Raw genomic sequence first — 14754 nt, 5'->3', positions numbered from 1 at the left:
GTTTTGACTCTGATTTTTAATTCGTTTTGCTGAACTGTAGCTTTTCTGTGGTTATTCAGGAGTTCAGAGGTTAATGAGCAGAAAAGAACATGTGAGATGGAGGGGAAGCTGAGGAGCATCAGGATCATGGTTTTCATTTTCAACAGGAGCTCCAGCACCCACTAGACCACAGGTGTCAAACGTGTGGTCCGGGGGCCAAATCTGCCCCCCCCAAAGGTTCCATTCTGGCCCATGGGATGAAAGTGCACAAATGAACCTGAACAGTTCAGGTTCCACATACACACCAATGTGATCTACAGTCAAAAGAACAACACAATAACCCAGAAATAATGACAAACACATGTTTTCTTTGTAAAAAATTATGTGGAAAAAATTTAAGTGAAAAAAATAACATTACACTGTGAAAATATTTACATTTACAAAACTATTCTTTCACAACAACAACAATAATCAATATTCTGAACAATATTCTGCCTGTTCCTAAATGTTTGGTGCATTTATGGATCCACTGGGATCTGCAGTTGGGTTCAGAATAACAGATGGAATATTGGAGAAACTGTTCACATTTTAGTTCAAACTGCAAAATGTGAACAATATTCTGCCTGTTCCCAAATGTTTATGGAACACTGTGTGTAAATGGACATGTAGAAATAAGAAGTCCAGGCAGAATAGTGTTCAAATTGCACTACTTTTTCAAATGAAATTTGTTTTTTCAGGTTATTCACATCTTTTTTGTAAAATGTAAATATTTTCATAATTGAATTGGGTTTTTTTGTACTAAAACAAAAAGAAAAACTTGGATTTGTCATTATTTATAGGTTATTCAGTCATTATTTTCCTGGTCTGGCCCGCTGCAGATCAAACTGGGTTCGATATGGAACTGAACTCAAATGAGTTTGACAGGCCTGAATTAGAAGAACAGTATTCACACCAGGAGTCCCACATCTGGTCTACGCCTGGGACAAAAAAGCCAAAGTGAGAGTGTCTGTTCATCTGATTGGATTTTAGGTGGATTATCGAGGTGGTCCACATTTTAGTGGGTTTTTCTCTATTTTTTCTGTAAATAATGGGATCCACTGGACCAGTGGCTGGAGTTGTGGGGAATATTCTGACTGAAAGAGATGTGAGGAGCGCAGGAAGAGGCAGTCAATTAAAACAGCAGAGGGACAGGGCTAAATACAGTAACAGACGGGGGGGGGGGGGGGGGGGGGGTAGTGATGGGTGAGTGACAGCACACAGAGGACGACGAGCAGAACGAGGTAGAAGTTTTCTGTGGAAGAGATGGAGTTACAGAAGTGCAGCCAAAAAGTAGCAATCAGCAGAATGTAGAAGGAGAAGAAGAGGGAACCAAGAGGGAAGTCAAAGGAGCGTGGAAGAAAAGACAGAAGAGCGGGGGAAGATGAGTGTGAGGTGGGAGACGGAGGGGCTGCAGACGGTGGGCATCGTCTGCCTGGTCATCATGTTCCTCAAACTCATGCACCTGCTGGGCCTCATCGACATCACTGAGACCGGTGAGAAAACACAGGCTGCACATTCACAGTCGGACTTCCACTTCTGTCTGAGCTGCAGCTGGAGAACGTCTGCAGCTGCTTTTACTGCTTTTACTGCTTTTACTGGTTTTACTGGTCTGCAGCTGCTTTTACTGCTTTTACTGGTTTTACTGCTTTTACTGCTTTTACTGCTTTTACTGGTTTTACTGCTTTTACTGGTTTTACTGGTTTTACTGGTCTGCAGCTGCTTTTACTGCTTTTACTGCTTTTACTGGTCTGCAGCTGCTTTTACTGCTTTTACTGGTTTTACTGCTTTTACTGCTTTTACTGGTCTGCAGCTGCTTTTACTGCTTTTACTGCTTTTACTGCTTTTACTGGTTTTACTGCTTTTACTGCTTTTACTGCTTTTACTGCTTTTACTGCTTTTACTGCTTTTACTGGTTTTACTGCTTTTACTGCTTTTACTGCTTTTACTGGTTTTACTGGTTTTACTGCTTTTACTGCTTTTACTGGTCTGCAGCTGCTTTTACTGCTTTTACTGGTTTTACTGCTTTTACTGGTTTTACTGCTTTTACTGGTTTTACTGCTTTTACTGCTTTTACTGCTTTTACTGCTTTTACTGGTTTTACTGCTTTTACTGGTTTTACTGCTTTTACTGCTTTTACTGCTTTTACTGGTTTTACTGCTTTTACTGGTTTTACTGGTCTGCAGCTGCTTTTACTGCTTTTACTGGTTTTACTGGTTTTACTGCTTTTACTGGTTTTACTGCTTTTACTGGTTTTACTGGTCTGCAGCTGCTTTTACTGCTTTTACTGGTTTTACTGGTCTGCAGCTGCTTTTACTGCTTTTACTGGTTTTACTGGTCTACAGCTGCTTTTACTGCTTTTACTGGTTTTACTGGTCTGCAGCTGCTTTTACTGCTTTTACTGGTTTTACTGCTTTTACTGGTTTTACTGGTCTGCAGCTGCTTTTACTGCTTTTACTGGTTTTACTGGTCTGCAGCTGCTTTTACTGCTTTTACTGGTTTTACTGCTTTTACTGGTTTTACTGGTCTGCAGCTGTTTTTACTGCTTTTACTGGTTTTACTGGTCTGCAGCTGCTTTTACTGCTTTTACTGGTTTTACTGGTCTACAGCTGCTTTTACTGCTTTTACTGGTTTTACTGGTCTGCAGCTGCTTTTACTGCTTTTACTGGTTTTACTGGTTTTACTGCTTTTACTGCTTTTACTGGTTTTACTGGTCTGCAGCTGCTTTTACTGCTTTTACTGGTTTTACTGGTCTGCAGCTGCTTTTACTGCTTTTACTGGTCTACAGCTGCTTTTACTGGTTTTACTGGTCTACAGCTGCTTTTACTGCTTTTACTGGTCTGCAGCTGCTTTTACTGGTTTTACTGGTCTGCAGCTGCTTTTACTGCTTTTACTGGTCTGCAGCTGCTTTTACTGGTTTTACTGGTCTACAGCTGCTTTTACTGGTTTTACTGGTCTACAGCTGCTTTTACTGGTTTTACTGGTCTGCAGCTGCTTTTACTGGTTTTACTGGTCTACAGCTGCTTTTACTGGTTTTACTGGTCTACAGCTGCTTTTACTGCTTTTACTGGTCTGCAGCTGCTTTTACTGCTTTTACTGCTTTTACTGGTTTTACTGCTTTTACTGGTTTTACTGCTTTTACTGCTTTTACTGGTCTGCAGCTGCTTTTACTGCTTTTACTGCTTTTACTGCTTTTACTGGTTTTACTGCTTTTACTGCTTTTACTGGTCTGCAGCTGCTTTTACTGCTTTTACTGGTTTTACTGCTTTTACTGCTTTTACTGCTTTTACTGGTTTTACTGCTTTTACTGGTTTTACTGCTTTTACTGCTTTTACTGGTTTTACTGCTTTTACTGGTTTTACTGGTCTGCAGCTGCTTTTACTGCTTTTACTGGTTTTACTGGTCTGCAGCTGCTTTTACTGCTTTTACTGGTTTTACTGGTCTACAGCTGCTTTTACTGCTTTTACTGGTTTTACTGGTCTGCAGCTGCTTTTACTGCTTTTACTGGTTTTACTGGTTTTACTGCTTTTACTGGTTTTACTGCTTTTACTGGTTTTACTGGTCTGCAGCTGCTTTTACTGCTTTTACTGGTTTTACTGGTCTGCAGCTGCTTTTACTGCTTTTACTGGTCTACAGCTGCTTTTACTGGTTTTACTGGTCTACAGCTGCTTTTACTGCTTTTACTGGTCTGCAGCTGCTTTTACTGCTTTTACTGGTTTTACTGGTCTGCAGGTGCTTTTACTGCTTTTACTGGTTTTACTGGTCTGCAGCTGCTTTTACTGCTTTTACTGGTTTTACTGGTCTACAGTTGCTTTTACTGCTTTTACTGGTTTTACTGGTCTGCAGCTGCTTTTACTGGTTTTACTGGTTTTACTGCTTTTACTGGTTTTACTGCTTTTACTGGTTTTACTGGTCTGCAGCTGCTTTTACTGCTTTTACTGGTTTTACTGGTCTGCAGCTGCTTTTACTGCTTTTACTGGTCTACAGCTGCTTTTACTGGTTTTACTGGTCTACAGCTGCTTTTACTGGTTTTACTGGTCTACAGTTGCTTTTACTGCTTTTACTGGTTTTACTGGTCTGCAGCTGCTTTTACTGGTTTTACTGGTTTTACTGCTTTTACTGGTTTTACTGCTTTTACTGGTTTTACTGGTCTGCAGCTGCTTTTACTGCTTTTACTGGTTTTACTGGTCTGCAGCTGCTTTTACTGCTTTTACTGGTCTACAGCTGCTTTTACTGGTTTTACTGGTCTACAGCTGCTTTTACTGGTTTTACTGGTCTACAGTTGCTTTTACTGCTTTTACTGGTTTTACTGGTCTGCAGCTGCTTTTACTGGTTTTACTGGTTTTACTGCTTTTACTGGTTTTACTGGTTTTACTGGTCTACAGCTGCTTTTACTGGTTTTACTGGTCTGCAGCTGCTTTTACTGGTTTTACTGGTCTACAGCTGCTTTTACTGGTTTTACTGGTCTACAGCTGCTTTTACTGCTTTTACTGGTCTGCAGCTGCTTTTACTGCTTTTACTGGTTTTACTGCTTTTACTGGTTTTACTGCTTTTACTGCTTTTACTGGTCTGCAGCTGCTTTTACTGCTTTTACTGCTTTTACTGGTTTTACTGCTTTTACTGCTTTTACTGCTTTTACTGCTTTTACTGGTTTTACTGCTTTTACTGCTTTTACTGGTCTGCAGCTGCTTTTACTGCTTTTACTGCTTTTACTGGTTTTACTGCTTTTACTGCTTTTACTGCTTTTACTGGTCTGCAGCTGCTTTTACTGCTTTTACTGGTTTTACTGCTTTTACTGCTTTTACTGCTTTTACTGCTTTTACTGGTTTTACTGCTTTTACTGGTTTTACTGCTTTTACTGCTTTTACTGCTTTTACTGGTTTTACTGCTTTTACTGGTTTTACTGGTCTGCAGCTGCTTTTACTGCTTTTACTGGTTTTACTGGTTTTACTGCTTTTACTGGTTTTACTGGTTTTACTGGTCTGCAGCTGCTTTTACTGCTTTTACTGGTTTTACTGGTCTGCAGCTGCTTTTACTGCTTTTACTGGTTTTACTGGTCTACAGCTGCTTTTACTGCTTTTACTGGTTTTACTGGTCTGCAGCTGCTTTTACTGCTTTTACTGGTTTTACTGGTCTGCAGCTGCTTTTACTGCTTTTACTGGTCTGCAGCTGCTTTTACTGCTTTTACTGGTCTACAGCTGCTTTTACTGGTTTTACTGGTCTACAGCTGCTTTTACTGCTTTTACTGGTCTGCAGCTGCTTTTACTGCTTTTACTGGTTTTACTGGTCTGCAGCTGCTTTTACTGCTTTTACTGGTCTGCAGCTGCTTTTACTGGTTTTACTGGTCTACAGCTGCTTTTACTGGTTTTACTGGTCTGCAGCTGCTTTTACTGCTTTTACTGGTCTGCAGCTGCTTTTACTGCTTTTACTGGTTTTACTGGTCTGCAGCTGCTTTTACTGCTTTTACTGGTCTGCAGCTGCTTTTACTGGTTTTACTGGTCTACAGCTGCTTTTACTGGTTTTACTGGTCTACAGCTGCTTTTACTGGTTTTACTGGTCTGCAGCTGCTTTTACTGGTTTTACTGGTCTTCAGCTGCTTTTACTGGTTTTACTGGTCTACAGCTGCTTTTACTGGTTTTACTGGTCTACAGCTGCTTTTACTGGTTTTACTGGTTTTACTGGTCTGCAGCTGCTTTTACTGCTTTTACTGGTTTTACTGGTCTACAGCTGCTTTTACTGCTTTTACTGGTTTTACTGGTCTGCAGCTGCTTTTACTGCTTTTACTGGTTTTACTGGTCTGCAGCTGCTTTTACTGCTTTTACTGGTCTACAGCTGCTTTTACTGCTTTTACTGGTCTGCAGCTGCTTTTACTGCTTTTACTGGTTTTACTGGTCTGCAGCTGCTTTTACTGGTTTTACTGGTCTACAGCTGCTTTTACTGGTTTTACTGGTCTACAGCTGCTTTTACTGGTTTTACTGGTCTGCAGCTGCTTTTACTGGTTTTACTGGTCTACAGCTGCTTTTACTGGTTTTACTGGTCTACAGCTGCTTTTACTGCTTTTACTGGTCTGCAGCTGCTTTTACTGCTTTTACTGCTTTTACTGCTTTTACTGGTTTTACTGCTTTTACTGCTTTTACTGGTCTGCAGCTGCTTTTACTGCTTTTACTGCTTTTACTGGTTTTACTGCTTTTACTGCTTTTACTGCTTTTACTGGTCTGCAGCTGCTTTTACTGCTTTTACTGGTTTTACTGCTTTTACTGCTTTTACTGCTTTTACTGCTTTTACTGGTTTTACTGCTTTTACTGGTTTTACTGCTTTTACTGCTTTTACTGCTTTTACTGGTTTTACTGCTTTTACTGGTTTTACTGGTCTGCAGCTGCTTTTACTGCTTTTACTGGTTTTACTGGTTTTACTGCTTTTACTGGTTTTACTGGTTTTACTGGTCTGCAGCTGCTTTTACTGCTTTTACTGGTTTTACTGGTCTGCAGCTGCTTTTACTGCTTTTACTGGTTTTACTGGTCTACAGCTGCTTTTACTGCTTTTACTGGTTTTACTGGTCTGCAGCTGCTTTTACTGCTTTTACTGGTTTTACTGGTCTGCAGCTGCTTTTACTGCTTTTACTGGTCTACAGCTGCTTTTACTGGTTTTACTGGTCTACAGCTGCTTTTACTGCTTTTACTGGTCTGCAGCTGCTTTTACTGCTTTTACTGGTTTTACTGGTCTGCAGCTGCTTTTACTGCTTTTACTGGTCTGCAGCTGCTTTTACTGGTTTTACTGGTCTACAGCTGCTTTTACTGGTTTTACTGGTCTGCAGCTGCTTTTACTGCTTTTACTGGTCTGCAGCTGCTTTTACTGCTTTTACTGGTTTTACTGGTCTGCAGCTGCTTTTACTGCTTTTACTGGTCTGCAGCTGCTTTTACTGGTTTTACTGGTCTACAGCTGCTTTTACTGGTTTTACTGGTCTACAGCTGCTTTTACTGGTTTTACTGGTCTGCAGCTGCTTTTACTGGTTTTACTGGTCTTCAGCTGCTTTTACTGGTTTTACTGGTCTACAGCTGCTTTTACTGGTTTTACTGGTCTACAGCTGCTTTTACTGGTTTTACTGGTTTTACTGGTCTGCAGCTGCTTTTACTGCTTTTACTGGTTTTACTGGTCTACAGCTGCTTTTACTGCTTTTACTGGTTTTACTGGTCTGCAGCTGCTTTTACTGCTTTTACTGGTTTTACTGGTCTGCAGCTGCTTTTACTGCTTTTACTGGTCTACAGCTGCTTTTACTGGTTTTACTGGTCTACAGCTGCTTTTACTGCTTTTACTGGTCTGCAGCTGCTTTTACTGCTTTTACTGGTTTTACTGGTCTGCAGCTGCTTTTACTGCTTTTACTGGTCTGCAGCTGCTTTTACTGGTTTTACTGGTCTACAGCTGCTTTTACTGGTTTTACTGGTCTACAGCTGCTTTTACTGCTTTTACTGGTCTGCAGCTGCTTTTACTGCTTTTACTGGTTTTACTGGTCTGCAGCTGCTTTTACTGCTTTTACTGGTCTGCAGCTGCTTTTACTGGTTTTACTGGTCTACAGCTGCTTTTACTGCTTTTACTGGTCTGCAGCTGCTTTTACTGCTTTTACTGGTCTGCAGCTGCTTTTACTGGTTTTACTGGTCTGCAGCTGCTTTTACTGCTTTTACTGGTCTGCAGCTGCTTTTACTGCTTTTACTGGTCTGCAGCTGCTTTTACTGGTTTTACTGGTCTACAGCTGCTTTTACTGGTTTTACTGGTCTACAGCTGCTTTTACTGCTTTTACTGGTCTGCAGCTGCTTTTACTGCTTTTACTGGTTTTACTGGTCTGCAGCTGCTTTTACTGCTTTTACTGGTCTGCAGCTGCTTTTACTGGTTTTACTGGTCTACAGCTGCTTTTACTGGTTTTACTGGTCTACAGCTGCTTTTACTGCTTTTACTGGTCTGCAGCTGCTTTTACTGCTTTTACTGGTTTTACTGGTCTGCAGCTGCTTTTACTGCTTTTACTGGTCTGCAGCTGCTTTTACTGGTTTTACTGGTCTACAGCTGCTTTTACTGGTTTTACTGGTCTACAGCTGCTTTTACTGCTTTTACTGGTCTGCAGCTGCTTTTACTGGTTTTACTGGTCTTCAGCTGCTTTTACTGGTTTTACTGGTCTACAGCTGCTTTTACTGGTTTTACTGGTCTTCAGCTGCTTTTACTGGTTTTACTGGTCTACAGCTGCTTTTACTGGTTTTACTGGTCTGCAGCTGCTTTTACTGGTTTTACTGGTCTACAGCTGCTTTTACTGGTCTACAGCTGGCAGGTTTGGCTCCATTATCAACCAAACCCCTAAACTGATATTTAACCCTTTCATGCATACTGGTCACGCCACTGGACATTTATTCAAAGTTGTTCTCTTGTATATTCATGGATTTTGTTGTTTTAGTTCCATTTCAGCCGACACAGTGGACACTCATGCAGCATCCCATAATACACTGACATTCAGACCGCTACTGTTACCTGATCTGCACTAACATGTTTGAGTATAAAGCGATTCCTTATTGTTATTAGACTGTAATTAACTTTTTTTTCCTTTTTTTTTTTTGCATATTATCTCCATTAGAATATGTTAAAATGTGAGAAAACATCAGATTAGCTGCTTTAAAAATGTTTGTATTTCCTAGTTTTCACACAGTATATCAGTAAATACATTTCTGTGCTGGTGTCCAGCTGAGGGGACATTTTTGCAACTCCATGAAAAATAGGTTCATAAAAAAGATTTCAATCACTTTGTTTTTTTTTTTATGCCTAGAGAAATAAAAACCCTCAGGAAAAAAAAAAAAATCTTGATTAAGGCTTTCATAATTCATGCATGAGAGGGTTAAAGTACTGGGTCTGGGACCCAAAACCTGATTATGGAGTTCGTTTTTCAGTGATAAAGCTCTAGTCGACCTCAGGCTCCATCATTTCTCTGGGATTTTCCTTTATTATGCACTATTTTTAGTCCAACATCCTCTAATCTGTGGTCTAATATTATCACCGGAGCATTCAATGTGTACTAATTAGGGATGTAACGATTACCAGCTTAATGATAAACCGCAGTAAAATTGCAGATGGTTAGTATTAGCGTTTAAATTCTAATTCCCATGATAACTGTGTTGGATTACTGCACTTTTCCAGTGACAACGCCTATGTAAAGATCTGCTTTTATGTCAAATATTTGAGTATAGTTTTAATTTATTACAATTTTAATTTTCTATACCTAATATTTGGAACCAATATTCACTTTTAAAGTCTTTGAAAAGGTTCATTAAGCATCTGTGTGTTATTTATGCAATAAATTATGTACATTTTTCAAATCAGATTTGATAGATTTTTTGTGTTTTTTGTCCTTTTGTGTTTTTATAGTAGGTTAAAGTGAAAAAATAATAGACAGATGATCTAGATGAAGTTGTGCTGAAAAAACAGATCCAAACATGGGTATAGTAAACATTTGTTTCTATAGTATATAAAGGCCAAATCAAAAGGACTGAAAAACGGACAAAATACACTCAGACCACTAAGGGTTAATATTGGAATGTTTCTGACACAGAAGGGACATTGTACCAATTATTTTATTTGTTTTTGTTGTTGTTGTTGTTTTTTTCAAAATACAACTTGGTTAAATAATTTCAGTGTGTGTATCAGTACTTTTTGAACATTTTGAGCACAATTTCAATAATATCGTGATAATAATGATAACCGTGATAATTTTGGTCACAATAACTGTGATATGACATTTTCATCTGGTTCCATCCCGAGTACTAATCCACAGTCCCAAACCTTCTCCTCTGTAAATAACATCCTGTTGTTTTAGGCTAAAATCCTTAGTGATAGTGAGTCCCTTTGACTTAAAGCTTGTGTCTGTTTTGACAATTCTGTTCTGGAACTGAACATTGAAAACACAAGTGGTTTTTGGTTGAATGTCACAGTGAAAATGTGCTGCTCAAAGTTTCTTCTGCAGTTTCTCATTTCAGCCTCATTTTAGTTTCTGTTTAGTCTGGTTTGGCTGTGATATATATATATATATATATATATATATATATATATATATATATAATTTTATTTTATTTTATTTTATTTATTTATTTATTTATTTTTTCCCCAGTAATAATTGAGATTTGGAGGACATAACCTGCTAAACTGGACTTTGTGCCCATAGTGTTAAACGTAGTATTGTAAAAAAAAAAAAAAAACACTGATTGAAATGTACACTGTAAAAAATGACTGTAGAATTAACACATAAAGAGTTGTAAAATTGCAACATAAAAAAAACTGTAAGTGACAATACGATGCTAAGTTGTTTATTTGAAAAGATTTTTTGTGTTAATGATTAAATCAAATATAGCTGTAGTTTTTACAGGAAGAGTATGTGAACAAAACCAGATTTGTATGAAGTAATGATGGATTTGTATTGTTTTTAGAAAATAAAACTGTAAATTGAAAAACAATGTGATGCCATTTAAATTGCAAAGACCATAATGTTGAAATAACAGCATATTTGCTTTTTTTTTTTTTTTTTTTAAGTTATAAAAAAAAGTAAACATTTCCAATGTGCCATTTTAAATTTGTAAATGAATGGGTTGGTAGAGTTGGTAGAGCGGCTCGTCCAATAACCAAAGGGTTGGTGGTTCCAATCCTGGCTCTGACTGTCCATATGTCCAAGTGTCCATGGAAGACACTGAACCCTAAACTGGTCCCAGTTGGACCTGGTGGATTTGGAAAGAGCTGTGGACACCATGAAGGAGGAGAAAATGAGCTAAAGAAGTGCAGAACATTTACCATTTAAATCTACACGTTTAAAATGTTAAATCTACATGTTTAAACTGTTCAATCTACACGTTTAAAATGTTAAATGTACATGTTTAAACTGTTCAATCTACACGTTTAAAATGTTAAATCTACATGTTTAAACTGTTCAATCTACACGTTTAAAATGTTAAATGTACATGTTTAAACTGTTCAATCTACACGTTTAAAATGTTAAATCTACATGTTTAAACTGTTCAATCTATATTATTCTGTAAATATGTTCACAGTTGGATGTGTTTTTTACAGTATTGTTCTGGAAACCACAGCTGCCAGTTGTTGTTTTTTTTACGTAAAAACAACAGGATTGTTTTTTGCAGTGTACAAACTTTTTTTTTTTTTTTTTTTTAGCTCTTTTCACTGCACTTCTTAACACATATCAAGCATTAAGGACAAAATGTGGGTTGTGGCTGAACCCTTCTGGGAAATCACAAACTGTAAACTGTGTTTTGCAATATTGTTCATTGATCTGTGTGCCCATGGCTGACTGAAACAAACAAGCGCTCAGTTTTAGACCTCACTAACTCATGTTTTATGCCTACATTATTGCAACAAGCCTAAAGTAAAAATGAAAAGCTCATTTAAACCTCCTGTTTAATCTTTTCAAACTCCAGTTTCAAATGTGATTCAGCTGTAATTCTGAACTTCCATTTCAGACACAAGCTGTAAGAGGGCTCCTTTTTCAGATTGACCATCAAAGTGGTCCATTTATTCACAGAAAATGGAACTCCAGACACAACCCAGTCCAGTTTGGTCACAGTTCTGAATTCATGCTGGTTTGACTGAAACAATCTGAGACTTAGACAGTTTGGATTTTCGCGAGTGTACAAATAATGAAGTAGTGACTTCAGTGACGGTGGTGCAGCGGGTAGCACTGGAGCCTCACAGACAGAAGGTCCTGGGTTCCATTCCAACAGTCGACAGGGGGTGGGTCTTTAGTCCACGGGGGTGGGGCCTTTCTGTGTGCAGTTTACATGTTCTCCTCGTGTCTGTGTGGGTTCTCTCTGGTCCTCTGGCTCCTCCCACCATCCAAACACATGCTCTGATAGGTTCATGGGTTCATCTAAATCACTCATAGGTGTGAATGTGACAGTGGTTGTTTGTCTCTATATGTTCAGTCTGTGATGAACTGGTCACATGTCCAGGGTGAACCCCGCCTTCGCCCATAAGTGGCTGGGATAGGCTCTGCCCCCGTGACCCTAGTGAGGATAATGAAAATGAATGAATGACTTCAGTGACTCCTGGTCTGTCGTAGCAGGAGTCAAGGCTCTAATAGTTTTGGATTTTTCATTATAATTTAGTTTTATTTAGTTTTGACTTTTTTTTCTCTAATTCAGTTCGTTTTAATTTGTTTTTAGAGCAGGTTTGCTGGTTTATATTAGTTTTCATTTTCTTCTAAATGCTAAGTTTTAGTTTAGTTGTAGTTCAGTGGTCTCTTTTCTCTTCTTCTCTGTCGTCGTATTCAAATAAATCCCAGACAGGACTCTGCTGCTTTCTCCCAACTTTAGTCTCCATGTTTCCAGGTAGAGTGGGGACCAGAAGACGACTGGAAACCACAAGTGATGAGAAGTAGGGATGGGAATTGTTAAGAATTTAACGATTCTGATTCCATTATCAATTTTGCTTATCGATCTGATTCCTTATCGATTCTCATTGGGTGAGGGAATAAAAGAGTACAAACAGGTGTGTTTGCATAAACTGTTTTTTATATTTCCATCTGCACAGAAAATAGAACATATACAATTTGTACAAATAATAAGAACAGATGGCACATGGCCCAGTTTGGGGGGGCGGGGGGGGGGGGCATACAGTGAAAGTGAAACTACAGACTCTTTACTAATTCCTCTATTGCCACATTTCTACTACGTGGAACTGGTTCAGCTCAACTCTGCTCGTCTCCAGTTGTTGTGCACCTCATTTCTTTTCCTCTACCTTCAGAAACTTATATTTGGGTTCGACGTTTGTTGCCTGCACCCGAACCTGAACTGGGCCTGGTGTTCACTCTGCCGCTACATTCACAAGCGTCGCTAAGTAGAGAATCAAATATGTGACATTCCTGTAAATGAATCACATGTGGACAAATGTTTGAGCAGATTGGAGGGATTCCACCCTTTAGAAGAAATGGAAGCTTTGACAGAGTTCAACTGGACCTGGTGTGGTCTGTTTGGACCCGGTGTGGTCTGTTTAGACCCGGTGTGGTCTGTTTGGACCTGGTGCGGTCTGTTTGGACCTGGTGCGGTCTGTTTGGACCTGATGCGGTCTGGTTAGACCTGGTGTGGTCTGTTTGGACCTGGTGTGGTCTGTTTGGACCTGGTGTGGTCTGTTTGGACCTGGTGTGGTCCGTTTAGTCCATTTCTGCCTCAACACCATGTTGTCTACGTTCTGACCAAAACAATGCAGCGTACGCGTGATGTCATCACGCATGCACAATGAAGGCAGAATCAATAAGCAGAATCATTATGCAGGAAGGCAAACGATTCCAAAGAATCGAGCTACTGGGAACCGGTTCTCAAAAAGAACCGGTTCTCAATTCCCATCCCTAACGAGAAGTGACGGACTGTTAAATATCATATGGTGCCAGCAGCTAAAATTGCTTGAGGGAAATAAATTGATTTTATATCAATCTGACGTTGACAAAGATGCAAATGAAGGGAATTTTATCCAGAATTTTTATCCGTTTTAGTTAGTTTTGTAAACACACAATACAGTTTCAGTAAGTTATTTTTTTTCTTCTTTAAATTATAGTTTGTATTTATTTCAGTTAACGAAAATGTTTTTTTACAATTCTAGTTTTCATCATTTCATTAGTTTTTGTTAACGATAATAACCTGGCAGGAGTCTTTATTCATGTCTGGCTCTGGTCAGAGGTCAGCTCCTCCACTGTCTTTACTGTTGTATTCAGGTTTTGCACACACGTCACATGATCACGTGGTTTTCTGTTTACGACGCCATATTGGTAGTCAAGCTTTCCTTGGATCATACAATTGCCCATTGTTGGTGATATTTCTCTTTCTCCTGTGTAGATCTACAATAACGTAAAGCTTTAAGCAGTGTAACCATGGTAACCACATGTGTTGCGGTTGGTCGCAATAGATGAGTTTCATGTGACGTATGCATACATTAAGTCTTGGAGGAGGAAGTCACGCCGAGTTTGTAGCGTGTTAAAGGATGGACCTGCGAAACTCCTGTGTGCCGTTTATTCCTTCTCTTTCACCAGTATCAGTTCTGCATACAGACCGCTGGGTTCCACTGGGGGCAGCACTGGTTCTGTTCTGCCCACCGCTGTTTACAGTTATTACCACCGTTAGCCTAGCTTCTCAGTATAGTTAGCCTAGCTTCTCAGTATAGTTAGCCTAGCGGTGTGTAAAAACAGAACAGTCCTCATGTGGTCCGGTGCTGCAGACCCTTTAAACCTCCAGGAGGACTTCCCCTGGACTATCACCTACAGACACAGTGGGTGTGGATCTACCTGCTCCCTTTGAGTTTCCTCAGCTGGGTGAGGCAGATGGAAGTGGGCGGAGCTACGGCGGGCGACAGCGCTGAGTTCAGCTGGAGCTGGAGACAGTACTGCCCCCCCGTCTGTGCCGGTCTGCTGTAACTATGGGACAGCCTTCCACATGAGGTCCAGTCACATGATGCAGATGGGCGTGGCTTTAGGACACAGACAGTTGATGGAGCGTTTCCAGTGAACATCTGGGCTGGTTCACCAGTTCAGAGCCTGCAGGTGTACGGCTGATGGGAGCCGGCTGGAGCTGGGAACACTGGTTTGACCTCCCAGTTGAACGCATCACTGTTGTTGGTGAACATGTAAACTCATGTGTGGTGCCTTTATCACAGCAGACAGACTCACAAAGAACAAAACACACAAACACCAGTCCACAGAAAAACACCAGATAAAGA

General features: G+C 39.8%; 1 protein-coding gene across 3 annotated transcripts in view; it reads left to right on the top strand.

Annotated features, from left to right (window-relative positions):
• kcnip3a (Kv channel interacting protein 3a, calsenilin) overlaps positions 1 to 14754 on the top strand; it is a 163568-nt gene that overhangs the window by 131771 nt on the left and 17043 nt on the right. The window contains exons 1-2 of one of the 3 annotated variants that reach the window (XM_030143341.1): positions 1222 to 1511; positions 9120 to 9122. The exons of the other annotated variants lie outside the window; for them this stretch is intronic. Coding sequence (XP_029999201.1) covers positions 1400 to 1511; positions 9120 to 9122 — 115 coding nt within the window. The 5' untranslated portion in view covers positions 1222 to 1399. Of the gene's footprint in view, positions 1 to 1221; positions 1512 to 9119; positions 9123 to 14754 lie in introns of those variants that run through there. 3 annotated transcript variants of the gene reach the window in all.

The sequence above is a fragment of the Sphaeramia orbicularis genome, chromosome 9 (genome assembly GCF_902148855.1).
Source record: "Sphaeramia orbicularis chromosome 9, fSphaOr1.1, whole genome shotgun sequence".
Lineage (NCBI taxonomy): Eukaryota > Metazoa > Chordata > Actinopteri > Kurtiformes > Apogonidae > Sphaeramia > Sphaeramia orbicularis.
Note: the sequence above shows the minus strand (reverse complement) of the source record. Positions and strands in the feature narration are given on the sequence as shown.